This window comes from Gorilla gorilla, chromosome 13, assembly GCF_029281585.2.
Source record: "Gorilla gorilla gorilla isolate KB3781 chromosome 13, NHGRI_mGorGor1-v2.1_pri, whole genome shotgun sequence".
NCBI classification, from domain to species: Eukaryota; Metazoa; Chordata; class Mammalia; order Primates; family Hominidae; genus Gorilla; species Gorilla gorilla.
In genome coordinates this window covers 129,707,799-129,735,501 of record NC_073237.2, presented here as the reverse complement: position 1 = coordinate 129,735,501, position 27,703 = coordinate 129,707,799, and the positions used below count along the sequence as shown (strand labels likewise).

Below are 27,703 nucleotides of genomic sequence, written 5' to 3'. Positions count from 1 at the left end.
CGGCGCCCCGGATGCAGATGCCTCCTGCGTCCCGGAAGCGCTCGCGGGGCCGGGTGCGATGGCGGCGGTGGCTGCGTTGCAGCTGGGGCTGCGGGCGGCGGGGCTGGGACGGGTGAGCGCCGGGTGCGGGGTGCAGGGTGCGGGGTGCGGGGCGCGGGGAGGGGTCCCGGAGCTCAGCCTGCCCGTCCGTGTCCGCAGGCCCCGGCCAGCGCCGCCTGGAGGAGCGTCCTCAGGGTCTCCCCGCGCCCAGGTGAGGGCTGCAGGCCGGGCTGTGATCCAGGCGCCTGGGCAGAGCCACCTGCTGTCTGCCCTGCACTTTGAAGGGTTGTCGTGGGGATTGAAATGAACCAACTGCCGGCTGAGCGGAGGCTCCCTGGGAGTGACAAGTTCCTTATTAAAATGCTTTCAGTGGAACTGTGGTCGTGTGCCGGGCATGTAGCGAGCTCTTTGTCTTCACAACGCGAGAGGTAGCTCCTTGGTCGTTCCCCTGTTACAGAGAAGGCTCGAGAGTTACTTCCGAACGTCCCATCCAGCTAATGGGTGGCCAGCCCAGGCTGAAAGCCCAGGGCTCTGAAAGTAAAGCGCATCTAACCACCGCGGTTTACGTGTTCCTCTCAGTGTGCAGCACAGGGCTGTTTTGCCGTGTGTAGAGTGCTGTGCAAGCCTGCCCCAGGCCTGCCTTTTTATAAAAAAAAAAAATTAGTATCCGCAAGGCCCCTGGTGCTTTTCAGCGGATGGAACTCATCCTCTGAGAGCTTAAAGGCACTTTCTGTGTACATTCTTCCCTCTTTACATTTACGATGAGTTGTAAAAATGGAAAGCTGTTGAGAGCTCTGTGAGCCATTACTGAATTGATATATTTTTCTACATAACACAATAACCACTAATGCCTGACTAAGCTACTTAGTAACTGTAGCTGCTTATTTTTTATTTTTTGAGACAGTTTCGCTCTTGTTGCCCAGGCTGGAGTGCAGTGGCGCAATCTCGGCTCACAGCAACCACCTCCTCCCAGGTTCAAGCGATTCTCCTGCCTCAGCCTCCCGAGTAGCTGGGATTACAGAAGCACCATCGTGCTCAGCTAATTTTTGTATTTTTTTGTAGAGATGGGGTTTCTCCATGTTGGTCAGGCTGGTCTCGAACTCCTGACCTCGTGATCCGCCCGCCTTGGCCTCCCAAAGTGCTGGGATTACAGGCGTGAGCCACCGCGCACGGCCAACTGTAGCTGCTTATTAAATGCATTTTGAATGGATGAATGGTGCATCTTAGTGCAGTGGAATACATCTAGATTCTTGAGTAAAAAGGCATGAGTTACCCAGGGTCGTGGTTGGTGGTCAAACCGGCACTGAGCCCTAGATTCCACTTACTCACTTGGCAGACGTACTGTGTGTGCCTTGTTCTGGGCCCCGGGTTAGGAGCTGGGCTGGATACAGGTGCTGCTAGTTGGCTCTAGGCAGCATTGGTAGTACTGGAGTCTGTCTTGGAACTGGCTGCTCCAGGTCTGTGTTGTGAAACTCTCCAGGGGTGGCCTGGAGGCCAAGCAGATGTGGCAGTTCTGCAGCAGAAGCATCTGCCACAAAAGCGGAAGATGACTCCTTTCTTCGGTGGGTCCTGCTCCTCATCCCTGTGACTGCCTTTGGCTTGGGGACATGGCAGGTAAAGACTGGCATCTGGTGTGCCTAACTCTGGGCCCTTGACCTTGCTGCCATCTGCTTGGGCTTATGCTCTGTCACTGTAGGTCCAGCGTCGGAAGTGGAAGCTGAACCTGATTGCAGAGTTGGAGTCCAGAGTTCTGGCTGAGCCTGTCCCTCTGCCAGCGGAGTGAGTGCGTGGCTGCCCCCCGAGGGCCTGTTTTACTTGAGTTCAACAGCAGAGCCCTGGCTTCTGCTGGCCAGCCTGCCCCTTTTGGTGGGACTTTTAGTCACTGCCTTGACCTCAGGTGGGAGCTCTCATTATCAGTCATCTGTTGGGCTTGCTGTTGACACCTGACTGCCCTTGTGAAGCTACCTGAGACCGCCTCCTGACATATGGAGGAAAGTCTTATTTTGAGTCCTGGGTGTCACCCTTTTTTCAGGTATAGTAAACTTATCCTCCACAGGGCCCAAGGCCCTGTGGCTGAGGGCAGATAATGTAGGTCTCACCGTGAGGGTGGTCGTTTGAAAAAGTGCCCTGAATGATTTGTCTGCTCTCTCCCTAGAATATGCCCTACAGAGATAGGTATATTCAGCCACATTTTCCATTCAGGGTAGCAAACAGTATGCCAGATTTGGCTTGCAGATGGGGTTTTGGCCCACATATTTTTTAAAATTTCACATAAAATATTCATTGAGGAGTCCAGATTTTTAGCCTCTCTTGTAAAGTTGGACTCTGGCAGTGCAGATCCACATTCCCACATGGCATCAAAGTTCCCCTTTGAAGAGCACGCCCTTTGCCTTTCTCCTTCACTTGTCTGGCCCTGGTGGGCTGTGTAGTCTGCCACCCTCAGGGGATTCGTTTTCCAGCCAAACCTTGCTCGGCCACTGTTCTTATCTCCATGCAGCCCAATGGAACTGAAAAATCTGGAGTATAGGCCAGTGAAGGTCAGGGGGTGCTTTGACCACTCCAAGGAGCTGTATATGATGCCCCGGACCATGGTGGACCCTGTCCGAGAGGCCCGGGAGGGCGGCCTCATCTCCTCCTCAACTCAGAGTGGGGCCTATGTGGTCACTCCCTTCCACTGCACCGACCTGGGGTGAGTAGGGCATGTGGGAGCTGGCTGTCCTGGCAGAGGCAGTCAGGGTATACTAATTTACATCACTATTTCCTTCACAATCCCCAACCTTGGTAGGACCCTGGGGAACCCAAGATACCCAGGAGATTCAATTCCTTGCATAGTTTAAGTCCCTAATTGTGACATTGACTTAACCTTCTCAGCCAGCTCATTTATGACTGGATAATTTGTGTATGTTGACCTCTGAAGGGAACGGAGGGATTCGTGAAACAGGGGCCCTGCCTCTGGAGAACTGTCTAGTTGCCCACACATTAGATGATGGCGAGCTATGAGGAGCCAGCAAGAGGACTTCAAGAGAAAGGACCCCAGCCCTACCTTGAGGGAGTGGAGGCAGGAGTGGCTCCCTAGGGGGCTATTTGGGAGTTAAGAGATGGGAAGAACATTCCAGGCAAAGCAAATGACAGGTACAGGAGCACCTGTGTGATTAACTAGGGAACTGGAGGATTCACGTACAAATGAAAATACCTGGGGCTCTTGTTAACCCATGGGTTCCTGTTTTAGGGCTGGGATGGGGCCCAAATGCTCATCTCCAGCAGGCTGGGGTGCCAGGGCTGCTCCTCACGGCTGCCTTGGTTAGGAGGAGGGATTGGAGACAGCTCTTGCCATAGTTCAGGGGAGAGGTGCATGGCAGTGTTGCTCACCAGTTGCACATTGTAGTAGGCAGACCACAAGAAGCAGACATAGAGGGGGAAAGCCACACTGGTAAAAAGGTAGTGATGGTGGCAGGGAGGCTTTTACCAACCACGAAGGGGCGTCAAGAGAGGAAGACTTTGCCTGTGTGGCACTGCCAGGGCTCCACTGAGCCAGTCCTGTTTTAAAAGCCTTCCTTGGTGCTCTAGTTGTTCCTATGGGTGCCTGAGTGACCATGAGTGACTGTTTTTAGTCAAAAACCCTCCCCACCTGAAGTAGCACTTTCATTACCCTAGAATCACCATCCTGGTAAATAGAGGGTTCGTTCCCAGGAAGAAAGTGAATCCTGAAACCCGGCAGAAAGGCCAGGTAAGGGACATGGACTCTTCCTACTTTAGAGAAGGCTCTGGGAGTCCACCAGGCTCCATGCAATCTCACACACCTTCCTTTATAGATTGAGGGAGAAGTGGACCTCATTGGGATGGTGAGGCTGACAGAAACCAGGCAGCCCTTTGTCCCTGAGAACAATCCAGAAAGGAACCACTGGCATTATCGAGACCTGGAAGCTATGGCCAGAATCACAGGCGCAGAGCCCATCTTCATTGATGCCAACTTCCGTACGTTGTGGACCAGCCCATCTCGGAACAAGTAGCTTTTGTGAATACTGTCCTTCCTCCTAACCCTCATTGCCCAGTCACTGCTGTGGTTTATGTTCTCACATGTGTATATGGCGGGTGGGGGGAGGCAGCAACTCAGCAAAGAACCTAGGCAAGTACTGAGCGGACAAGGGCGGGGATGGTCACCCAACGTAAAGGCCATACAGGACTTCCAACTGGCCACGCAAAAATGACAGCCACTAGGAAGTGGTGCACAGTTTGGCAGGCAGTAGGGGGTGGACTTGAGTCTGCTGTCTCCACAGAGAGCACAGTCCCTGGAGGACCCATTGGAGGGCAAACCAGAGTTACTTTGAGGAACGAACATTTGCAGTACATCGTGACCTGGTGAGTCCCCAGCGGCCCTCTGGCTTCCTCCCCTTCAGCCTAGCAGCCTGCTAATGCTGGCTTGCTTTCAACCCCTAGGTATGGACTCTCTGCAGCTACATCCTACCTGTGGTGTAAGAAATTCCTACGTGGGCCACCTGGTGTGTGACGGATCAGCTGCTAAAGCCCTGTCCCTGGATAATGCGGTATCTCAAGACTGCCTTTATGCTGGACCATGTGCTGTTGGTATAAAGTTCTGGCCTTCTACCTTAAATGAGCTCATGACTGGTTGATCATAAAATCCTGGCTTGGTTTCAGTCCAAAGAACTTTCCCAAAACTTGATATGCAAGTTACATCTCTAGGGAACAAAATGCCTGGTTTAAGGATGTATAAGGGTGGGAAGGGCCGGGTGCGGTGGCTCACTTGAGGTCAGGAGCTCAGACCAGCCTGGCTAACATGGTGAAACCCCATCTCTACCAAAAACACAAATCTCGGCCAGCCAGTTGGGATGCTGAGGCACCAGAATATCCTGAACCTGGGAGGCGAAGGTTGCTTTGAGATCACACCACTGCACTCCAGCCTGGGCGACACAGTGAGGCTGTCTCAAAAAAAGGATACTTGCTAATAACCCCAAGTAAGATTCAACCCGAGATACTCAACAGACACTGGCTGAAGGAAAATTTGTATTATTTTAATTATTTTTATGTACAGAAAACTCAACAGTGTACATTTAACCCAGTTTAGTGGCAAGTTCTTTAGCCTTTGCCTTTTCGAGCTTGGCGATACGAGCCACAGATTTAGGACCCAGGATATTGCCACCCCAGTGACGGCGGATCTGAAAAGACAAAAAGAGGCAGTTAGCTTGGCTTATTGTTTTCTGAGATTTTCAAGGTTATTAGTTGCGTTATTCTGTTTGGCTGTTCCAAGCTGATCGTCAGAACTTCTCATAGGTTACGCCAGCCAGTTGTTTGGGAGAAGGATTTGCGCATGACAGTATTTTGTGTAAAGCTGCCTCTTACCTCATCGTATCTGTCATTGTAATTGGTCCTGATAGCTTCCACCAGCTTAGCCAAAGCGCCTTTGTCTTCCCTAAAAGACAGGAGGGAAAACAAAAGTGGGTTTTTGCCTTAGTTTCCCTTTTAGAATGCAAAAATACCTTTTAGCTCAAGACAGTCTTTTGCCTCAGATGTAATGCTGACCACATGGTTTATTCAGGTGAAGAAATTCTTAACCATCATTGGCAAAAGTTCAGATAAATATATTTCTTAAACTAAAAGATTGGCCTTTAAGGCAAAAGGAAACAACTGTGAGGCATGGATTAAATGAACTGGGGGCGAAGTTTGGGGCCAGGCTGGGTACTTACGAGTTCACCTGTGTGAAGGCGACAGTGGTGCAGGTCTTCCTGTGGACTAGACGTCCCAGTCTTGCCTTCCCCTTGATAATGCAGTAAGGGACCCCCATTTTACGACACAGGGCAGGCAAGAAGACAACCAGCTGGAAGAAAGCATTAGCTGAAGACTATTTTGACCAAAAGCAGCAAATTTCAGTTAGCTTGTAACAATTGCTCAGGGTTAAAAAGCTCATGGATTCGCACTTCAAGGTTGAATTCAGTCAGAGATTCACATCATTGCAAGAGCCACGCATGTGTTGGATCTGTGTCAGTACTGCCCTCACCCACTTCGGTCCCATCACTGACTTGGCATTAGGTCTACTCTCTCTTCCTGGTACTGCCAGAAGCCCTTGGGTTAGCAGTCAACAGGCAAACGCACCTCGATGGGATCCACGTCGTGTGCAATCACCACCAGCTGAGCTTTCTTGTTCTCCACCAAGGTGGTGACGGTGTTAACTCCTAGAACACACAACCACTTTGTGAGCACTCACAGGGCCTGCTCTAGTCACAAGAAGCTGCTGGGCTCAGCTGTTGACTCAGTGTTAAAAAGCTCGGTTTTACTCTTCACAATAATTTCAGGTGAAGAAATTTTACATCACTGCAACAGCCCGCCCCCAGTGTTCACCCTAAGGTGGGGCCTACTCACCTGCTCGAAGGACAGGTGGTCTCTTCGTCGGGACGTCCCCTTTGCCAGCAGCTTTCTTCTCGGCCCGGGCCAACAGTCTCTGCTTCTTCTCTTGCTTTGTCTCTGGTCTGTACTTGTGGGCCAGCTTAAGCAGCTGAGTAGCTGGAAAAACACTCTTCAGTTTAGGCTTGGAGTCAAGGTTCTAATCCTTGTCACTTAATACAAATGCTGGACTGCGGTCCTGCTGTATGACTATAATTTAATGACAACTGCAGTTCAAGAAGCCTAAGACCATCCACCCTCATGTTCTGGATGAAATAAGGAATCCTTGCCTGAGAAACTCGTTTCCACACCACAGGACCTCACCTGTTTGGCGGTCCAGGGCCTGGGTGAACTGGTTAATCGCAGGAGGCACTTTCAGCCGCTTATAGAGGATGGCTCTCTGCCGCTGCAACCTGATATAGCGGGGCCATTTCACAAAGCGGGTGAGGTCTCTCTTGGGCTGGATGTCCTGTCCTGAGAAGTAAAGGGTGACATCGAGTGAGGCTCAAATTCCATGTCAAGTTCATGTCTGGGGCCACTAGGAAGGGTGTTGGTGCATCAGCGATCTTGGTGGCTTAAAATGTCATCACCATCTCTCAGATAGCAAATATTCTTTTACATCATCTGCACACAAACACCTGAGAACAAAGAGCACGATGCTTTTCCTCATCTAACAAGAAGCCAAGGTGCCACGAAGTACAGCAGAATTGCAGTCCTAGTACCTCGCTGCGCCACTGCTACTGTACTTGTTTCCAGATGGCTAAGCTGAATTCAAGGCCACTACCATATTGAGCTGAATGCTCACTCAGCAACTCCCAATGAAAGCAAGAAGCATGTATCATCATTGCCCCCGTCTCTAAGAGACACAAGTTAAGGACTGCGACCACTTTACACCCACTAAAACCTACAAGATACAACACAACCCAATTACCACCTTCCCTTGAGAAAAACACAGACCGTTTTCATTCTGCCATTTGTTACTCACCAATGCCAAAATTCTTAGGCCTTTTCTCAAACAGGGGATTCACCACTTTCTTAGCCTCCTGCTTCTTCACGACAGCTGGGGCCGGAGCCACCTTCTTTCCCTTGGCCTTCTTTCCTTTCGGCTGGGCAGAAAGAAAACGTCAGTTAAACCGCCGCCTCCACTCGCTTCGTCGGGGGTAGGGCTCAGGCTGGCTCCTCCAAAACAAGGGACGCTGACAGCACCTGCCTGAATTAGGCTGGCGAGCGAGCAGCTTTCTGCAGCCCCCCAGCACCACCCCTCGACAGGAGCATCTCACATTCAGCCGCACAAGCATGCAGCCCTGGGAACCCCGAGTGGCCAGAGCAAGGCTAAGCCCGAGACCACGCTCTCTTCGCGTCGCCCACCCAGGAGACGCCCCGGACTCATGACTCCTCTGAGTCGCGGCCCCGCAGGCTCTAAAAGCAACAGGAGCGGGCTCAGAACTCGTCGCTCACAAGGCCTCTGGAGCGGCCCCCAGCAAGCCCGAGAGACACTAGGGCTCCGAGGCGGCGCTCCAGACCTGCGACACCCAGCCCTGCGACACCGGGAACAACGCATTCCGCTCTCGGCCGCCCGGGGCTCTAGTCCACCTCAATGTCTCGGTGCCACACCAAGTGGGGCTCTAATCCACCTCAGTGTCTCCGTGCCACACCGAGTGGGGCTCTCCTAGCGCCAGGAGGAGCAGGAGGCCCTCTGAGGCCGCGCCTGGAGGAGGATGGCAGCGGATACAGTCGGAACCTGGCTATAGTGCCACGGAACTACACCTCACTCACCATCTTGGGCGGCGGGAGGAGAGAGAAAGGAAAGGGAATTGTGGGTAATATGTATGCGGCTTCGGAGATCGCGAGAGTTGATACCGGCACGGGATTTCGGATTTAAAGCAACAGCATTCCTATAAAGCTAAAAATCGAGGCGGGGCCGAGAGGCTGCGGCGGCTGACCAGGTTTTCGGACCGCGGCGCGGCGGGGAAGAGAGACTGCGGCGGGAGGGCCAGGCCGTGGGAGAGACGCGGGAAAGTGCGGGTCGCAGAGGCACTTGACCACCCCGCCCTAGGCCGACCCGGCGGACGCGGCGTCTGGTGCGCGGGCGCTGGGGAGGGTATGAGGGTGTGGTGGGGGGTGGGGATGGAGGGGGGGTGGGTGTGTGGGCGGGAGTGGGGGTGGGTGGGTGCGTAGGCGCTGGGGTCGGAGATCCCCTTTCCTGCGTGTGACTTATTTCCCACACCCCGCCAAAAATGGGCACAAACAATGCGAGTGCGTCCAGGAGTCCGCTCGGTCGTGCGCCAGACTCCGAACCTAGGGGGCCCCGGGCCCTGCCTGAGCACCGCGCGCAAAGGCCCGGCCCGAGGGCCAGGCAACTCCAGCGCCGAGGCCGTCCAGTGCGGCTGCAGGGCAGAGGACGAGAGGCGCGGCGCGGAACTTGAGCCCCTTGTCCCGGCGCACCGGGGAACCGTGAGGGATGTCAAGCGAGGGAGTGGAATTACCCCCCCTTTTTTTTTTCTTTTGGAGACGTAGTCTCCCCCTGTCGCCCAAGCTGGAGTGCAGTGGCGCGATCTCGGCTCACTGCGACCTGTGCTTCCCGGGTTCAAGCGATTCTCCTGCCTCAGCCTCCCGAGTAGCTGGGATTACAGGCGCCTGCCATCACGCCCGGCTAATTTTTGTATTTTTAGTAGAGTTGGGGTTTCACCATGTTGGTCAGGGCTAGTCTCAAACTCCTGACCTCAGGTGATCCCTGCCTCGGCCTCCCAAAGTGCTGGGATTACAGGCGTGAGCCACCGCGCCCGGTTGGAATGACCACTTTTTAGGACCTCTTCCTTGCCGCGCAGAGACTGGAGGGAGCGGGGCTCGCAGTGCAGGGATGAGGTCTGGAGCGGGGCAGCCTGAGTGGGAGTGGAAGGAAAGCGTGGATGTAGGCGGTGCAGAGGGGTCGAATTGGAAGGACTCTTCGGATGGGAGGGCGTGGCGAAGGTGGCGGCGGGCTAAGAAGTTAAGCCAGGGGCTGGGGACGGGGAGCTGGTGTTGAGTTTTCAGGGCTCCCTGGGACACGCTGTGGGCCTGGACGTGAAGTCTGGACTGGAGCCCTGGACAGGGCCTGGAGGGCTGGCCAGGAGTTCCAAGATGAGCTTGCTCTGGGAAAGGCGGGGCCAGTCCTGGCACCCCCTGCGGTATCTGCTGATGGAATGAGTTCATCTGTGTTTCAGTGATTGACTTTATTTGGCAGAAAGGGAATCCCCAGAAATCTGCGTGTTCTGCTAAGGTTGGGGCATAGAGGGTGGCTGGGGTAGACTCTGCCTGCACTCAGAGGTCTGTGCTGCACTCTAGGTCCCAGGTCTCCCCGCTGCGCTGCTTGAGGCTCGGCCATGGCCCAGCAGAGAGCCCTGCCCCAGAGCAAGGAGACGCTGCTGCAGTCCTACAACAAGCGGCTGAAGGACGACATTAAGTCCATCATGGACAACTTCACCGAGATCATCAAGACCGCCAAGGTGGGGGTGGGGTGGCCCACCGAGGGGAGCAGGGTCTGAGAAGGGGTGGAGACAGGAGAGGCCAGGGGCTGAGCAGCGCGAGTGAATCGTGTTCTAGGCAGGAAGCACCCAGTGCACAGGGAGCTGGTCAGTAGATAAGCAAACCAAATAATGGCACGTCCAGCCCTTACTAACAGTATGGATTTGGATGGAGATTTCACTTTTTAGTGCCTCAGTTTCTCCTGCATGGTGGGGTCCTTGTGATGACTGGTGAGTTTATCTGTGTAAAGCAGTTACCTCGGGGCCTGGCACACAGCCAATGAGCAGGAGAAAAGCAGACTGAGGGGAGAAGTGGGGGGGCCCTCCAGGCAGGTGGAGTGGTCAGCACTGGGGCCTGCAAGCCTGCTGACCACTGCAGCTACAGCTGCATCAGATTGGGCTGGATCCCTCCTGGCTGCTGCAGACCTGGCAGGCTCCATAAGCGATGATGATGAGGATGGAAGCTAGCATGTACTTAGTGCTTGCCATGTATCAAGCCACGTTGTGAGGTTATCTGTGCCTGTTCTGCTGAATCTTCATGAGGACTCTGTGAGGTGGGCACTGTTGTCCTCTTCATTTCAGGAGGAAACCCAGGCCCAGGAGACTTAGTGACTTGCCCAAGGTCACTCAGCTCACAACTGGCTGAGCCAGGATTTGAACCCACGAAGTCTGGGTCTTAACCACTGAGGGTACCTGACACCCACCCCGAACTGAGCCTTTGCAAGGCCTGCTGGGAAGCCCCATCCAGCCTCGCTTGGCCACCTATACACCAGGGGTGGCAGGCCAGGCTTCTGTGAAACTGGCATGGGTTAATGGTGGTCAAGTGCGTGACACAGCCTGGCACCTGGGAAGTGATCAGGAAATGGTCGCAAAAAAAACCTTACATCATCCCTTCACTCATCCAACAGTTTACCAAATGCCAAGTGAGTGACAACGGTTCCTACCAAACAGGGCTCCCACAGCCCAAAAAGACCGGGCCAAGATAAGCCCCCATCCCTGCACCTAGCACAGCAAGCAGCGTGGGTTGCCTCTATTTGTCTTGAGCAAAGGTGCATGTTGTCTCCCATGGCCAGAACAAGAGAGGGTGGAATTGAACCTTGTCAGAGGTCTGGCTGACAGCGCTTAGGTCTGTAGGCGGCACCACAGACAGGTTGTGGCTAGTGTGGACATCCTGGGTAGATGACAGTTACCGTAAGCTGGGGTGGGCCGGGCCAGGGGTGGGGATGCCTTGGCTGGGTTGATTTCTAGGTTTTCTTGTTTTCCCCCAGATTGAGGACGAGACGCAGGTGTCACGGGCCACTCAGGGTGAACAGGACAACTACGAGATGCATGTGCGAGCCGCCAACATCGTGAGTGGCCAGGGTGGAGGGCACGGCCTGGGCTCCAAGAGCATCAGTCCCCTCGGGTTTCCTGGGTGGAGTGGAGGGGGCTCTGGGGCTGGTCTGCTCTTCTTCCCCCGAGAAGGAGCAGAAGGAGGCAAATGTAGAGATGCTTTGGTTTCACCACTCGGCAGCTTTAAAGAATGAGGTGGGGGCAAATCATTTCTCAGGAGACTGTCCTCACGTGGGGCACTTGGAGGAGGGCTGGGCAGAGAGCCACCCATGCCCGTCCTGTAGCCGTGCAGTGGCCAGAAAGAGGGTAGCCCTTCCTGCTAACTCAGGAGTTCCTAAGGTCAGTTGTGAGTGAAAAGACAAACAGCCGAATGGAACTGTAGGCGCCATTGGATTCCTTCGGATCACAGGAGAAACACAGCAAGCAGATAATTCCGCAGGTGCACGTCCAGGGCTCAAAATGCATGGAAAAAGGTCCCACAGGAGCTCTGCCCAGCTGGCAGCCATGTTAATCCTACCCCGGGGCAGGAGGCAAAATGGGATCGCAGTTTTATCTGTGGGGTTTGAGTTTTTCATGAGCAGAATGTGCACCTGCATAATTGGACTGGAGGCCAGTCCTGCAGGAGTGGAAGCCAGAGGCTGAGGGGAGGGGAGGGCCTGCCCTGCAGAACTGACATCCCAGTTTTCTCACTTAATTCTCACACATGAACCTGTGGAGGTCAGGGGTAGAGTCCCACTTTGCAGATGAGGAAGCTGAGGCTCCTAGAGAGGCCATCCCTTGCCCAGCATCAGCTACCTGTAGGCAAGGCCGCTGTCCCCCCTCACCCTGTGCCCGCCCTGGTTCTGATGGCCACAGGTCCGAGCCGGCGAGTCCCTGATGAAGCTGGTGTCCGACCTCAAGCAGTTCCTGATCCTCAATGACTTCCCCTCCGTGAACGAGGCCATTGACCAGCGCAACCAGCAGCTGCGCGCACTGCAGGAGGAGTGCGACCGGAAGCTCATCACGCTGCGAGACGAGATCTCCATTGACCTCTACGAGCTAGAGGAGGAGTATTACTCGTCCAGGTATAAATAGCGCTGGACTCCCCATGCAGAGCGGGAGCCTGCCTACGTGGGCCTGGCCAGCAGGCAAGGCTGCCTTCTGCTTTTTCAAATTCTTGCTGGTCTTAGCAGTGGAGCCATGCCTGGGTTTCAGAGCAGAGCTCCTGGCCAGAGCGTTTGACCGACAGACAATTCACATCCATATGCCAGGGCCCTGGGCCTTTCCCACAGTGCAATGTGATGAAAACCACAGGACTCACGCCAGTCGGATAGGCCAAGTCTGGAGAAGGGAGGCGCCTGGCTGTATCCCCCGCAGGCCCTCTTCCGAGAGCCTTCCTCCTCGGGCAGTGCGTTCTGGGGTTGTGCTGCTCCTGTTAGCTTCTGAATCCATATGTAGAGATTTCAGCCAAGGCTGGGCCAGCCTTTTTTGGGCAGTCAGGTCCACACCTATGTCCAGGGCACCAGGGATGCAATTCCATGTGGATGTCACCAAGCCCCAGTGTGGAGGCAGGAACAGTCATGGGAATGTGGGGGATGAAGCCCAGGCAGGGAATGGCCTTGAAAGCCATTGGAGCTCCAATTTGTGACCCACTCAGCCTTATCCACGGAGCTGGAGCCAACCTACGTGCCAGGCCCCGTGCTGGGTCCCAGGGATGCAGAAGGGTCAAAACCCATCATCCTGACCCTTGTGGGGCTGCGTAAGAAGCTGAAACCTTCAACCGTTTGAGCTGGAGGGGCCCTGAGAAATCAGAGTCTACGTATCATTTACTTAGGCGGAAACTTAGGCTGGAGACAGGGAGGCCTTCCACTCTGCCCCATTAGCTTAGAAAATCAAGATTCAGTCCAGCAGATGCAGAGTCCATGTCCATCTTGTGCCTTCTGGACAAACCTTTCCTTCCTGGTGGTGGATTTAAAATACTCCTTTCTGCCCATTGGCCATGCTGGGAGCCACAGATATCCAGAGCCAGCATGACCTGGGGCTTGGTTTCCCTGCCCTGGGCTCAGTGGCACTGCTGAGCTGCAGCAGTCCTAGAGTTTTCCAGGGGGTTCTGAGGGAATCTTTGGTCCCCAGTACTCATTAACTCAGCAGACATGAGGCAGCATTTCCTCCACACTAGGGTGGCTGAGAGGGGTCCTGGGGTGTTTCAGACCCTTCTGGGCATCTCCTTCCACAGCTGTTCGGTTTGTCGGTCTCTTTGAGGCAGCCACTGTCCCTGAGGGCCCCTGGACAGAGCAGCTGTGGGCCTGTAATTCAGCCTGCCTGCCTTGCCTTGGGGCAGGGAGAGAGGGAACCTGCTCACGGCCCTGCAGCAGAGCAGGGCGCAAACCCAGGACATCTGTGCCAGGCTTCCCATGCCCTCCCCCAACAGTCCCTCAGCTGCACCCAGCGGGGCTTCCAGGCCAGCCTGTGTCCCCTCCCGCAGGCATCCTGTCCACACCAGCGCCCCCTGGGGGCCTCACACAGCCCCTGTGGCAGAAGCAGTTGCCCTCCTCTGTACATTGCCTTTAAGCGACCAGGTCCTGGCTGAGTTTCCTCTGCCCCTTCTTGCTGGTCCCCCAAAGGGCGCTCCGCTCCCTGCCCTGCCCTGCCCTGTTCCGCATGAGCTGCGCCTCTGTGCTCGCCTGCCCCCTCTCCGCTTGTTAGTTGCTCTTTCTGGCTCTGCCTCTCCTTTGCTTTCCTCGGGATGCCACTCTGTGCCCAGGACGGTTCTGAGACTGAACACTGAGGGCAGGAGCAAGGGAGGAAGCCAGGGGCGAGGCAGGCCATGGGAAAGCCAGGGCCCCTGCCTGCAGGTTAGAAAGAGGCGAGCGTGGATTGTCACAGCTGCGGGCATGGGAAGGGCTAGCTGAGCTCTTCACCTGCATCCTGGCTGCCGTGAGGATTCCCCGTGTTAGAGGTGGGGACGCCTGCTGGAGGCCGCCTGGCTGATGTAGGGCTATCGGGAAGTGCCAGGGCCTGTGTTCCCAACTGTCGCCCCCTTCAGGCTAAGTCTCAGGCAGGGACAGACCCAGAAAGAACACAGTCTGCCCTCAGAGAGCTCTTTGCAGTGTAGTGACACTGGGGTTTCTGCAGTCAGGGAGGAGGGAGGGCTGCCAGGCTGACAGCTTTTTGCAAGAGGAGGGGGACCAGCACCAGCTGGGAGGCATAGGCTAGGACAGGCCCACGTGGAGGCTGGGCAGGAAGGGCCTGCTGAGGTCACACAGCTGTTGGTGGTTGGGCCAGGGCGGCTTCCTCCTTTCAGAATGCTAGGGTGGCTCTCACCACTGGCCCCCTCTCCCTGCCAGGCCTGCCAACTCAGGGGACAGATGGAGCAGGAGTGGAGAAAGGGAAAGGCAGGTCTGGGGTGTGGTCGTGTTTTCTTAACTCTGCTTCTGTCTTGCTCTCCCCTCCCCTGGCTTTCCTCTCTGCCTGCTCCTGTCTCTCCCTGGGGTTTCTGGTGGTGGAAAAGCTCAAGCCTTTGCGAAGCTAATGACCTGCCTCTGTGCGAAGCTTACGGGAGGCTGGACCTCGACACAGACTCTGCTGATGGCCTCTCGGCCCCTCTGCTGGCGTCCCCGGAGCCCAGTGCTGGCCCCCTACAGGTGGCAGCCCCTGCCCACTCCCATGCTGGTGGCCCTGGCCCCACTGAGCACGCCTGAGCCTCCGGGGCCACCCTTCGTCCTCAGGAACAAAACCTGAGGCTGCCCTTTGGATGCCCTCACAGCCTTGCTTCTCTCAGCCTAGGTTCCCATTTGGGGACTTCAGGACCCCAGAGCCACTAGGACTTCCTTGGGAAGCCCGTTAGCCCAGGGTGGGTCCCGCCAGGACAGTAGGGAAACAGTTGTTTCCCTAGCCATTTCCGAACAGCCCATCATTCCAAGTCATCATCTCTGTTTGCTGCCTTCCTGGCCAGCCAGGTGGAAGAAAGTTTCCAAGCTAGCTCTGGCCCGTTGGGGATCTCAGCAGTGGGGCAGGAGGGTGCCTGATTTTGGGGAGTCCTGACCTGAGCCTGTTGTCAGAGTTGGGAGGGGCTCCGAGCAGTGTTGGGCAGGCCGGGTCTCCCATCCCGAGGCCAGCGTTCCTGTGCAGAGCCCCATCCACTGGTTCTTGCCCTGAGCCACATATGTCTGTGCCATGGGCTGAGTGCCACGACAGACCCATGTGACAGCTGCTGCCCACGCATGTGGAAGCTAGGTGGGACTCATTCCTAATTCTGCCTTTGTAATGAGACTTGATTAAAACACTGCCACTTTTTTGCATTGCTCCTCTTTCTTCCTCATTCCTTGTCAGCCCAGGACCATCCTTGGTCTCCCAGCAGTTGTCCGAGCAGCAGCTCCTCAGCTCTGCCTGGACAGCCTGGCCCAAGGTCACTCTCTCCTCATTGGCACCTGGTAGGTCCCCAGTATTCAGTGAATGGACCTGCTGCCATCATTGCACATCCAGGCACCTGTGCCTCTGCTGGCATCTCATCTTCACTGCTACCAGAGCCGGTGCTCCTAGTGCCGGTATTTTAGAGAGGAGAGGATGTGGACTTAGAAGGGGTGAGGTGTACCACGGCCACAGAGCTAGGAAGTGAAGTGGCAGGAATCAGAACTTGAACCTGATGGAAGTCTAGACCCAGTGTCTTTTGGTGCCAGGCTCACCTTAGAAATGCAGAAGTCACAACACTGGGCAGGAAGTGTGGGGGAGCACAGTTCGTCCACAGGAAGTATGGGGGAGCACTGTGAGGGAGCACCCCACCCCAGTTCCTCCAGCACCATCCATGTGCTTCATCATCTCATGGGGGAGGCCATCATCTTTCCCGATGTATGAATGAGGTGACAGCCCAGGATCCAGCCTTGGGGACAGGTAAGACCACAGCTGACCCATCACCACCTGAACCAGAGAACCCCACAGCCAAGCAGAAGGCACCAGACAGACAGGAGCTTGAGGCCCAGTCCTGGCTCTGGACCTGGCTTCTGGGGTGGCCTAGGGAAGTTGCTTCCCCTCTGAGGGAGAATTTCCCCATTGATACATGTGGTGACCTCTTCCCTCACTATTTTAGCTGTGGAAATGCCTTGTACTTAACCACTGAGGAAGAAAAAGATTACAACCAGATGGAAGCATATATGAAGCGAGAGCCCAGAAGGAACTGGCCAGACTTTGTGGTGGGATCCCACTTACCCTGTTCCTAAAATCCTGAGCGATAAGACCTGCCATCAGCTTCATTTTCTGCTTGGCCAGGACCATCATTCCCATGTGAAAATCAAGTTATTTCTCCTTCTTAAAGCCAAGCCGCTCTGCTGACCTTTTTTCCTCTCCAGCTCATGGCCTTTGGCAGCAGAGCTCCACGGGGAAGCAGCTGATAACCGTTTGCAGTTCTCTCTTGGGCCTACGTCAGACAGGTTTTGTCTCCATGACTCTAGCAAAACTACACCTATTAAGGTCACCAGTGGCCTCCACATTGCTAAGCCCCGGCCCATCCTCAGTCCATGTCACTCTTTAATCCCAAGCTTTTTATTTTGAGGGCAGTTGAACTCATGGAAGTACTTGTCAGTCTGCCTCTCTGAGCACATTCTCCTTCGTCCATCACCACAACCAGAATGGATGATGATTGCATATCCTCTAGTATCTAGCTGTGTTCGGATTTCTTCAGTTGTTCCCCAAATAGTTTTTTAACGCCTATTCTTTTTCTTTCTAGTCCAGAGGTCTTTTATTTTTTTAACACCCACGATGCCATGAATTCATAGGGAAGAGGTTCCAGCAGCTCAGGCTCCTTCCCATTGGTTCTCACAGTGCGCTGCTCTGGGTGGAGCAGGCTGGCGCTTCCGTTGAATCCAGGTACCTTTCTCTGGCTTCCCTCTTTTTCTGATCGTTTTCCTTCACGCGTTTCAGGAAGCTCTCTCGGCTCTTAGAGTGCTTAGTGTGCTGAATATGCACATTCATTCTCTTGGCAAGAATCTTGCCCTTACTTGTTTACAACAGTGCCAACAGCATGCTGGGGAACACTGTAGACTCTCCCAGACTAGCCATGGTGACACTTGTGGGGCATTCCTTTTTGAACAGTACCCATTCCCTCGATATCTACAATATCACCTTTCTTATCAATTTGCATATACTTGGCCAAAGGAACAACTGCATGTTTTCTAAAAGGCCTAGAGAACATATATTGGGTGCCTCTCCTCTTTCCCTTTGTGTTCGTCATTTTGGCGAATTACTGGAAGATGGTGGTTCCAGCTGAAAGGCTTTTATGCCTATTTTTATTGTGTGTTGCATTTGGTTGTTATTTTGGAGTCTTAAAATCTAAAACAGGACCAGGTCAGGCCCGGTGGCTCGTGCTGTAATCCCAGCACTTTGAGAAGCCAAAGCGGGTGGATCACTTGTGGTCAGGAGTTCTGAGACCAGCCTGGGCAACATGCTAAAACCCCGTCTCTACTAAAAAATATAGAAATTAGCCGGGCGCGGTGGCTCACGCCTGTAATCCCAGCACTTTGGGAGGCCAAGGCGGGCAGATCACCTGAGGTCGGGATTTCCAGACCAGCCTGACCAACATGGAGAAACCCTGTCTCTACTAAAAATACAAAAATTAGCCGGGCGTGGTGGTCCATGCCTGTAATCCCAGCTACTTGGTAGGCGGAGGCAGGAGAATCGCTTGAACCCAGGAGGCGGAGGTTGCAGTGAGCCGAGATGGGGCCACTGCACTCCAGCTTGAGCAACAAGAGGGAAACTCCACCTCAAAAAAAAAAAAAAAAAAGAAAAAGAAATTAGCCAGGCATGGTGGCAAGCGCTTATAGTCCCAGCTACTCAGGAGACTGAGGCAGAACCCAGGAGGTGGAGACTGCAGTCAGCCAAGATGACACCACTGCACTCCAGCCTGGGAGAAAGAGTGAGACTCCCCATTTCAAAAAATAAATAAAACAGGACCAAAGTGGTGGTGAGATGGGAGTGGGTCCACTCGGACTCTGGAGGTGCTCTGAAGGCACAGCTGACAGGATTTGCTGAAGCACTGGATGTGGGGAATAAGAAAGGAGTCAGTGGTTTCAAGGTCTGGCCCAAGCACCTGGAAGGATGGAGCCGCTTTAACTGAAAAAAGGGTTGACAGTGAGAGGAAGAGATGGGGCTTGGGGGGTCAGATGCCCATTCCGAACTCAGTAGGTGATGGTGTTAAGATACCCAGCAGTTCAGGGGAGTCAGCAGCAGTGTCACGCCTATCCTCCATGAAACATCACCTCTATCTAGGCTGGTCTGAATGGCAGTGGGATGTCAGAACTAATTAACCTTAGTGTCACTATAGTTGGCATTCAACCCCCACACTGCTAAATTTGACTGCCTTTTTTAAAAGTGAAAAAAATACATACATCTTGAGACAGCCTGGCACTCCAGGCTAGAATGCAGTGGCGTGATCTTGGCTCACTGTAACCTCTGCCTCCCCGGTTCAAGCGATCCTCTCTTCTCAGCCTCTTGAGTAGTTGGAGGGGCCGGCCACCACGCTTGGCTAATTTTAAATTTTTTTGTGTGTGGAGACAGGGTTTCACTATGTTCCCCAGGCTGGTCTCCAACTCTAGGGCTCAAGTGATCCTCCCGCCTTGGCCTCCCAAAGTGCTGGGATTACAGGCGTGAACCACTGCGCCTGGCCAAAAAAATTTTTTTAAATCACCTCATGGCAGAAGTTAGGGGAAGAAAGTTTAGTTCTGTTTCAAATACAACAGTTCTTACTGTTTCTAATATATATATTAGCAGCCACCTTTTCAAATTGTAATTTAAGACTCTAAGTTCTCCCTTCTCTACCAATGGGGTGGCCCTGGAAGGGGCTCTGGGTCCTTAACGAGCCTGTAATTTTCCAGTGCAGGAACTGGGCTGTGGTGGTCCCAAGCCTCAGGCCATGACCCCTCTTTTCTCCTGCCCCTAGTGAGTTATTATAAAGGCCACATCTTGTGTTAAAAATCGCAGTGTGGGCCGGGCACGGTGGCTTATGCCTGCAATCCCAGCACTATGGGAGGCGGAGGTGGGCGGATCACCTGAGGTCAGGAGTTCGAGACCAGCCTGGCCAACATGGTGAAACCCCGTCTCTACTAAAAATACAAAAATTAGCTGGGCGTGGTGGTAGAAGTCTGTAATCCCAGCTACTCGGGAGGCTGAGGCAGAATTGCTTGAACCGGGAGGCGGAGGTTGCAGTGAGCCGAGATCTTGCCACAGCACTCCAGCCTGGGCGACAGAGCGAGACTCCGTCTCCGGGGTGGGGGAGGAAATCGTAGTGTGTAATTCTATTTTTCAGAGCAAAAGCCACTGCCCAGGGGGTCTTCCTTGAACATGCCGGCTCCCTCCCGCCCAACACTTCTCCCTTTTCCCCTGGGCTTTCTTTGGCGCTCCCCTCACCTGACAGTCACACGCTTGCCAGGTTTATCAGTCACCTCTACGGCAGACACTCGCCGAGAACACATCTGTGTGTGTGACACACTGCTTGTGTCCCCTAGGACTGAACCTAGGGCCTGCCACGTGCCAGGCGCTCAGTCTGTGTCCGCCTGAGACCTGAGGCCCCCCACCCCAAAGGACGGAATGAATGTACTGCTGGTCATTCATTCATTTCGCCCCTACTCATGAGCGCCTGCTGTGTCGGGGTTGGGGGTGAGGGGAGCACAGGAACACGTGCGGGACCGGGGTAATAGAGGCACTGAGGCCAGGCCCCGGGGGTGCCCTGCTGCACCGACTCCGGGCGGAGATTGGCTGCCCTCGGCCCACAATGCTGTGCGCCCCGCCCCGCGCGCCGCTTCCGGCGGAGTCAGGCCTGGCTAATCGAGCGCGCGGGCTGGCGGCTCGGCGCTCGTTTGGCGGCGCCTGCCCGTGTGGTGGTTTCCGGCGGAGGTGGTGAGAGTCGCACGTGCAGCGGGGAAGGTGTGAGTCGTGAACGGCCCGGGTCTCTGCCATGGCCTCTCTACTCGCCAAGGACGCCTACCTGCAGAGCCTGGCCAAGAAGATCTGCTCCCATTCGGGCCCGGAGCAGCAGGCGCGCACGCGGGGTAACGCACAGGGCCGGGCCGGGACTAAGGGGCCTGCGAGACCGGGGACGCGGCCGGAGCCGGTGTAGACGAGTCTGTAAAGTACTAGAAAAAAAATCTAAGTGACTTGTGAAATTACCGCCGTTTCCTTTCTTTGTTTTTTGTTGTTTTGTTGTTGTTTTTGAGACGGAGTCTCGCTCTGTCGTCCAGGCTGGCGTGCAGTGACGCGATCTCGGCTCACTGCAAGCTCCGTCTCCCGGGTTCACGCCATTCTCCTGCCTCAGCCTCCCGAGTAGCCGGCACTACAGGTGCCCGCCACCACGCCCAGCTAATTTGTTTTTTTTTTTTTTTTTGCATTTTTAGTAGAGACGGGCTTTAGTAGAGACAGGAGTAATGGTCAGTGAGTGGGAAAAGACCCTTTCAGTCCCTTCACTACGGGCATGGTGCGGTGTGGGGAGGAGGAGGATGGCAGAGGGCTCCTGCGCTTAGGGTTCTCATGGCCTGGTGACCACGCTGCACAAGGGAAGTAGATAATCGGGTGGGGAAGCCGACAGCGGGGACTTGTCAGTGCTGTCTGGGCCCAGGAGGAGAGGAGAGCAGCAGGGTCTCTGGAACCACCAGAGGTAAAACGGGGTTTCCTTTTTATTCAAGGACGATATGTTGGTTATAGCAAATCCAAAATCTTAAGTGAATTTTCTCATTATCTAGTATGTCTTCCGTCTGTCTTTCTCACCCTTTTTGAAGTTTTTTTTTTTTTTTTTTTTTTTTTGATTAAAACGATTCACCTCCTACTTTACTTAGACTGATTTCTCCCATTTAAAATGTAAACATTGTCCGGCCGTGCAGCCTCACGCCTGTAATCCCAGAATTTTGGGAGGCTGAGGAGGGCGGATCAGAAGATCAAGACCATCCTGGACAACATGGTGAAACCCCGTCTCTACTAAAAATACAAAAATTAGCTGGGCACAGTGGTGGGCGCCTGTAATCCCAGCTACTCTGGAGGCTGAGGCAAGAGAATCGCTTGAACCCGAGAAGTGGAGTTTGCAGTGAGCAGAGATCGCGCCACTGCACTCCAGCTTGGGAAACAGAGTGAGACTGCATCTCAAAAAAGAAAAAATGTAAACATAACCCCCAGCAGCTAAAATGAAAGCCCTTGCCATTGTGTTTGATGGCAGCATGGTAGCTTATTGTAAAGCAGGGCCAGAAATTGTTAGTGGAGGTGGATATTCAGGTTTTTCTAATGTTTCACTCAAATAATGTGATGAACGTCCTTGAAGCCTCATCTTTGTGCCTGATGAATTCTCACAAGCAGAACTACTGGGTCAAGGTTGTGGTTCTGAGCTCTGGGATCAGTGTCTCTGGCCCCCGATCCTGATCCTCTTTCTGCATCCTCCTGGGATCAAAGCCTTGGTGAGCCTTTCCTGCCTATTGAATGGGCCATGAGATTGGGACTTAACTCTTTCTTATTTTGCATTTCAGCTGGCAAAACTCAAGGCTCAGAAACTGCAGGGCCCCCAAAAAAGAAAAGGAAGAAAACACAAAAGAAATTCCGGAAGCGAGAAGAGAAGGCTGCTGAGCACAAGGCCAAGTCCTTGGGGGAGAAATCTCCAGCAGCCTCTGGGGCCAGGAGGCCTGAGGCAGCCAAAGAGGAAGCAGCTTGGGCTTCCAGCTCAGCAGGGAACCCTGCAGGTGAGAGGCTTCAGGGCATGTTGGTTCTGTGCAGGGCGGGGCTGGGGCTGGGCTTGGGCTTAGTCCCCTTTGCTCTTAAGAAAAAAAAAGCAGCAGCAGGCGCACAGGGATAGCACAAGACTTCCCCAAGAGCAAAGATCACAGGAGTGCTAGGGTGGATGGGACCGAAGGAACTGTGTGGCGTTCCAGGCCACATGGCTAGCAGGATGTCAGGGGGCAAGGCTGTGTCTCTCTGAGGACCTGGAGCAGCTTGGCTTGAAGAGCTTCCCTGCCCTCAGGTCTCTGCAGGGGCCTTGTGAGAGCCAACTTGTTTTGGGGCCCAGGCTACAAAATTTGGAGGAGGTGGTTTGGCTTGCACCGTAGGAAGTGTTTTCTCATACCGCAGTTACCTACCTCGTGAGGCACTCAGTTACCTGTCCTGCAGGATGTTGTAGGAACCAGTCCAGGTTGAAGCGGTGGAGTGGAATTTACTGGAATTGCCCTGCAGATCCATGAGCGGCCACAGTGGGACAGGGATTCGTGGCCCTAGGGAGGGAGGGAGAGGGGAAGAGAGGGTCCCCTGCAGTCCTGTCTCCTTCTCTGCAGATGGCCTGGCCACTGAGCCTGAGTCTGTCTTTGCTCTGGATGTTCTGCGACAGCGACTGCATGAGAAGATCCAGGAGGCCCGGGGCCAGGTAGGCGGGCAGGTTCGCTGGAGTGCTGTCACTGCTCTGCCTGTGTTCTCCCTGGGGTCAGCTGTCAGCGAGGGGCTGTAGCCCCTGTCCTCCCCTCTGCAGCGAGTCTGGCAGGGCCCCAGCAGCTGTGCCCTGGGAGAGCAGTTATTTTCTTGGAGAACCTCAGTCCCCAAGCTCATCAGCCTCCTTCCTTCTGGGAAGCTGCCTTTGCTGAACTGACACTGGGATGGGCACCTCCTGTGTCTGTTTCTCTGAATGTCGTAATAGTCCTGTGAGTTGAGTAGGGACTTGAGCTGAGTGGCCAGGCACAGGAAGCGCCAATGCAGCTCTTTGTGCTGAATGGTACTGTCTCCCCTGTGTTGGCCGCTACCCACCCTTTCCCTGGGGCCCTTCCTTAAGGCCTCGTGCTGTGTGGGGGACAGTCCCCAGCTACTCTCCTCCGCCATCCCGAGGTACAGTGTGTGGTTCCTAAGAGGTGAGCAAGGCTCCGGGCCCTTGTTCCTGAAGCACAGGTCTCGTGTGGGCTGGTGTAGGGCTCTTGTTGGCCCGGGGATGGGAAAGGTCACTGGGGAGCGCTTCGTTCGGGTACCTCGTGAACAGAATGGGCAGCCGTCAGGACAGGTGTTCAGACCCCAACTCCAAGTTCTAGGCAGTGGTCTTGACCCTCCTCATCTATAGAACAATGTATGACATGTGAAACCATGTTTGTAATGTATCCTGGCACGGGGTAAGCACCCGGGAATTGGAAGCTGTGATTCTTATTTGGGGGTCTCTTCTCTCTTTTGGGGTCATTTGCTTTTTGGGGAACATCATGGTGGAACATTGAACTCCGTGGGCCCCTTGTTCGCGTGAATTTTCTCACCTGCCTTCCAGCCCTGATTCTTCTCGACTATGGGCCAGGCTGGGGGACCCTGGGGTCGAGAGAACTTTAACGAGTGGGTGCCTCTTTCCCCCAGGGCAGTGCCAAGGAGCTGTCCCCTGCCGCCTTGGAGAAAAGGCGGCGGAGAAAGCAGGAACGGGACCGGAAAAAGAGGAAGCGAAAGGAGCTGCGGGCGAAAGAGAAGGCCAGGAAGGCTGAGGAGGCCACGGAGGCCCAGGAGGTGGTGGAGGCAACCCCAGAGGGGGCCTGCACGGAGCCGCGGGAGCTGCCCGGGCTGATCTTCAATAAGGTGAGCGGGAGCTGGGTCCTCGGGCGGGCTGGGTCGGCTTCAGGCCTCAGCGTTGCCCCTTGTTAGCTTCATGATCTCTCTCCGAACCCCATCATGTCTGTAAGGTGGTGACGGGGACCTCGCAGGTCCCTTAGGGTGCTGGCCAAGGCTGGGGCCTAGTGCGGGGCTGCCAGGAGCTGATGTCATACCTTCTTCCCAGGTGGAGGTGAGCGAAGACGAGCCGGCCAGCAAGGCGCAGCGCAGAAAAGAGAAGAGGCAGAGGGTGAAGGGGAACCTCACGCCGCTGACCGGGAGGAACTACCGGCAGCTGCTGGAGCGCCTGCAGGCACGGCAGAGCCGTCTGGACGAGCTGCGCGGCCAGGATGAGGGGAAGGCGCAGGAGCTGGAGGCGAAGATGAAGTGGACCAACCTCCTCTACAAGGCAGAGGGCGTGAAAATCCGCGACGATGAACGCCTGCTGCAGGAGGCCCTGAAGCGCAAGGAGAAGCGCAGGGCGCAGCGGCAGCGCCGGTGGGAGAAGCGCACGGCCGGCGTGGTGGAGAAGATGCAGCAGCGCCAGGACCGGCGGCGGCAGAACCTGCGCAGGAAGAAGGCGGCCCGCGCCGAACGCCGCCTGCTCAGAGCCCGCAAGAAGGGCCGCATCCTGCCGCAGGACCTGGAGCGCGCAGGCCTGGTCTGAGTCTTTCCCACCTGGGGCCGTCGTCTTCGTCCTAGGAGACTCCAGGACACCCTCTGAGTCCTTGACGCTGGCTCTGTCCCAGGATCTCCACAGACCTCGGCCCCTCCACGTGAGGGGGACACAGTGCTGCTCTGCTGAGTTGTGAGGGCCCAGATCACAGATCACATGTGAGAAAGAGAGTTTCAGCGTCATCCTTGAACGCAGTATCCGGGACCTTCAGACCCAGGGAAAGGGTGAGGCAGACTGGGGCCTGGTCTGCTTTCCCGGGCCTGAAAGCTTCTCCGAGGTTTGCAGGGTCAGGGAGGAGGAACGGTCCGGGTGGGCAGTCACTGCCCGTTCCCCACTGCCTGTGTTCGCAGGAGCCACGGGACAGAAGACAGTGGCCTTTGCTGCCGGGCCACGTTAGTCTGCAGCTCACCCGAACAGAGGACAACCCTGAGGTGTGGCATACGGGCACCTGGCACTCGGGAGTCGGGGGAGCACGTCCAGGCGTGGTGCATCCTGGGGTAGAACGCCATGGCTCCTCCCTGCTCTCTTGGCTTCTGCCTGTTGGGGTCTCATTCCTTTCTGTTCCCCAGTGTCCCAGGGCGGCATTTTACTGCTCAGAATTTGGAGGGAGGGAGCAGTACCTTCCCGGAGTCCACGCATGTGAGTTGGGTCAAGTGCGTTGGACCTAGGGAAAGAGAAAGAAAGAATAAAAGCTGGAGAGACAGTGAAGTGAATGCAAGATACAAAGTGGGATGGAAGAATTAAATCCAGAGCTCCAGGCAATCAAAATGAGTGCAGGTTGAAAAAACTCAGGTGAATTTTAGTGGCATATGGATGATAAAGCTGTAAATAAAATTGTTTTGATGAAACTCTCCGGTTACGAGACAAAGACTAACTGAACGGGAGCTGGTGTGACAGTTACCAGACAGAGGCGACTGATGAAAAAGCCCTGTGAAAGATCAGATGTGAGGTGGGCATGAGCTTGAGCTGAGAGACAGACACAGCAGTATCTGAAAAGAATACATACTCTTTCCATGCATATATGGAACATGGATGGAAACTGGCCACCTACTTTGTCCAGAAAAGAAGTCTTAAGATACATCAAGGAATCAGTGTCGTTATCTGACCGTATCCCAGTGTCATTAAAAAAAATTTGAGCTAATTTTTTTTTGTTTTTGAGATAAGAGTCTTGCTCTGTCACTCAGGCTGGAGTGCCGTGGCATTTCATATTTGGAATTTTTAAAACACACTTATAAATTATGAGTTAAAGAATTCCTAACGGATATTAGAAATATTTGGGACTAAAGGATAATGAAAATGCTACGTATTAAAATTTGTGGAACAGGGCCTGGCATGGTGGCTCATGCTGTTAATCCCAGCACTTTGGGGGGCGGGTGGATCACTTGAAGTCAGGAGTTCGAGACCAGCCTGGCCAACATGATACAACCCCATCTCTACTAAAAATAAAAAATTAGCTGGGTGTGGTGGTGCAAACCTGTAGTCCCAGCTGCTTGGGAGGCTGAGGCGGGAGAATCACTTGAACCCAGGAGGTAGAGGCTGCAGTGAGCCAAGATCGAGCTGCTGCACTCCAGCCTGGGTGACAGAGCGAGACTGTCTGAAGAAGAAAAAATTTAAGATTTGTGGAACAGAGCTAAAGCAGCACAAAAAAACATTTCATAGCACCTAAATGTATGTGCATCTACAGATAAATAGTGCCATTTATACACACATATGCTGTATGTCTATGTTTTTAAAGCTAAAGAAAAATAAGCATGCAGCCTAAGTTGGAACAACTCAAAGTAAATGGAAGAAAAATCTCCAAAACTGACTAAAAGTAATAGAAAGCCTGAGTTGTAATCACTGATGAAATTGAGTCAGTAGTTAAGAATGTTCCCCTAGACGGTTTTACAGGGAAGTTCCACGATATAGAGAACAGGTAATTCCAGACGTACACAAATTCTAACAGAATCAGTTGAGAGAACACTTCATTCGTGAACTTAGCTTTGATACCAAAACTAGGTAAGAGAAAGGGAAGTTACCAAATACCTGTGGGCAGCAAGCCACCCAGGTGCCGAGGCAAGAGAGAGGACACGAGCTGTTCCAGTATAATATAAAACAAGAATAGTTATACCAGATATAGATCTTAGATATGATTACATATGAATATCATTAATCATTAGTTTGTAGCAATTACCTTTTATTCCAATATTATAATAATCCTCGCTCTATAATCATAGCCTAGGAAAAACCAGGCCATACAGAGATAGGAGCTGAGGGGACATAGTGAGGTGTGACCAGAAGACAAGAGTGCGAGCCTTCTGTTACGCCCGGACAGGGCCACCAGAGGGCTCCTTGGTCTAGCAGTGACGCCAGCGTCTGGGAAGATGCCCGTTGCCAGGCAGACCATGGTCTAGCAGTAGCAAAAAGTATCAAGGAACAACACCTGCTACTTAGCAGACTGGGAAAGGGAGTCTCCCTTTCCCCGAAAGAGTTTAGAGAAGACTCTGCTCCTCCACCTCTTGTGGAGGGCCTGACATCAGGCAGGCTTGCCCGCAGTTATCCGGAGGCCTGTCTCCCTGTGATGCTGTGCTTCAGTGGTCACGCTCCTAATCTGCCTTCATGTTCCATCCTGTACACCTGGCTCTGCCTTCTAGATAGCAGTAGTAAATTAGTGAAAGTACTAAAAGTCTCTGATATGCAGAAATAATGGCATAAGCTGTCTTTCTGTCTCCTCTCTCTCTCTGCCTCGGCTGCCAGGCAGGGAAGGGCTCCCTGTCCAGTGGACACGTGATCCACGTGACCTTACCTATCATTGGAGATGACTCACACTCTTTACCCTGCCCCTTTTGCTTTGTATCCAATAAATAACAGCGCAGCCAGACATTCGGGGCCACTACCGGTCTCCGCGCATTGGTGGCAGTGGTCCCCCGGGCCCAGCTGCCTTTTCTCTTATCTCTTTGTCTTGTGTCTTTATTTCTACACTTTCTCGTTGCCGCACACGGGGAGGGAGAGACCCACTGACCCTGTGGGGCTGGTCCCTACAAATACCAGTGTCAAGATTTTAGACAATAATAAACCAAGTTTAGCAAAGTGCCGCACTGGGTTTAATTCAGAATTGCAAAGCAGTTTCAATGCCAGAGAATCAAGAGTGTAATTCATATGAATAGATTAGCAAAACCCACGTGACCATCTCCATGGTTGCGGAACAGGAGCACAGTAAATGACGCGACAGCCATTT

General features: G+C 54.1%; 4 protein-coding genes and 4 non-coding genes across 13 annotated transcripts; 3 read left to right on the top strand and 5 right to left on the bottom strand.

Moving 5' to 3' along the window:
* Positions 1-9: 9 nt before the first annotated feature.
* SURF1 (SURF1 cytochrome c oxidase assembly factor) lies at positions 10-4,651 on the top strand. Of its 2 annotated transcripts, XM_004048810.5 has the most exons (9): positions 10-112; positions 199-250; positions 1,520-1,653; positions 1,736-1,818; positions 2,537-2,728; positions 3,694-3,766; positions 3,852-4,014; positions 4,317-4,398; positions 4,477-4,651. In XM_004048810.5, exons 1-9 carry the CDS (start codon positions 59-61, stop codon positions 4,544-4,546), a joined length of 903 nt encoding a protein of 300 aa, XP_004048858.3. In that variant the 5' UTR covers positions 10-58; the 3' UTR covers positions 4,547-4,651. The 2 variants fall into 2 exon arrangements, with proteins under 2 accessions (XP_004048858.3, XP_018888683.1); XM_019033138.3 differs by lacking the exon at positions 199-250 and having other exon boundaries at positions 27-112.
* A 397-nt stretch (positions 4,652-5,048) lies between these two features.
* Positions 5,049-8,513, bottom strand: RPL7A (ribosomal protein L7a). The gene is made up of 8 exons (XM_004048807.5): positions 8,212-8,513; positions 7,421-7,541; positions 6,760-6,909; positions 6,415-6,555; positions 6,148-6,227; positions 5,742-5,872; positions 5,398-5,467; positions 5,049-5,213 (listed from the first exon to the last, which is right to left on the bottom strand). The coding sequence occupies exons 1-8, from the start codon at positions 8,212-8,214 to the stop codon at positions 5,109-5,111; spliced, it is 801 nt and encodes a 266-aa protein (XP_004048855.1). The 5' UTR covers positions 8,215-8,513; the 3' UTR covers positions 5,049-5,108.
* LOC115935888 (small nucleolar RNA SNORD36) lies at positions 5,555-5,622 on the bottom strand. The gene has a single exon (XR_004071481.1). It is a non-coding gene; the product is annotated as a small nucleolar RNA SNORD36 (small nucleolar RNA).
* LOC115935886 (small nucleolar RNA SNORD36) lies at positions 5,939-6,011 on the bottom strand. The gene has a single exon (XR_004071479.1). It is a non-coding gene; the product is annotated as a small nucleolar RNA SNORD36 (small nucleolar RNA).
* LOC115935887 (small nucleolar RNA SNORD36) lies at positions 6,299-6,372 on the bottom strand. Its single transcript, XR_004071480.1, has one exon. It is a non-coding gene; the product is annotated as a small nucleolar RNA SNORD36 (small nucleolar RNA).
* On the bottom strand, positions 6,990-7,064 carry LOC115935895 (small nucleolar RNA SNORD24). The gene has a single exon (XR_004071487.1). It is a non-coding gene; the product is annotated as a small nucleolar RNA SNORD24 (small nucleolar RNA).
* MED22 (mediator complex subunit 22) lies at positions 8,382-17,107 on the top strand. Of its 4 annotated transcripts, none has more exons than XM_055351458.2 (5): positions 8,382-8,516; positions 9,760-9,920; positions 11,207-11,287; positions 12,126-12,334; positions 16,336-17,107. In XM_055351458.2, the coding sequence occupies exons 2-5, from the start codon at positions 9,798-9,800 to the stop codon at positions 16,463-16,465; spliced, it is 543 nt and encodes a 180-aa protein (XP_055207433.1). In that variant the 5' UTR covers positions 8,382-8,516; positions 9,760-9,797; the 3' UTR covers positions 16,466-17,107. The 4 variants fall into 4 exon arrangements, with proteins under 4 accessions (XP_055207433.1, XP_018888684.1, XP_004048859.1 ...); XM_019033139.4 differs by lacking the exon at positions 16,336-17,107 and adding an exon at positions 14,761-15,550; XM_004048811.5 differs by lacking the exon at positions 16,336-17,107 and adding an exon at positions 14,761-15,550 and having other exon boundaries at positions 8,411-8,536.
* Positions 17,108-20,024: 2,917 nt separating this feature from the next.
* Positions 20,025-27,417, top strand: SURF6 (surfeit 6). Of its 2 annotated transcripts, XM_004048805.5 has the most exons (5): positions 20,025-20,287; positions 21,746-21,955; positions 22,541-22,629; positions 23,586-23,798; positions 23,998-27,417. In XM_004048805.5, the coding sequence occupies exons 1-5, from the start codon at positions 20,194-20,196 to the stop codon at positions 24,475-24,477; spliced, it is 1,086 nt and encodes a 361-aa protein (XP_004048853.2). In that variant the 5' UTR covers positions 20,025-20,193; the 3' UTR covers positions 24,478-27,417. The 2 variants fall into 2 exon arrangements, with proteins under 2 accessions (XP_004048853.2, XP_018888682.2); XM_019033137.4 differs by lacking the exon at positions 23,998-27,417 and having other exon boundaries at positions 20,077-20,287; positions 22,541-22,633; positions 23,591-23,787.
* The last annotated feature ends 286 nt before the right edge of the window (positions 27,418-27,703 follow it).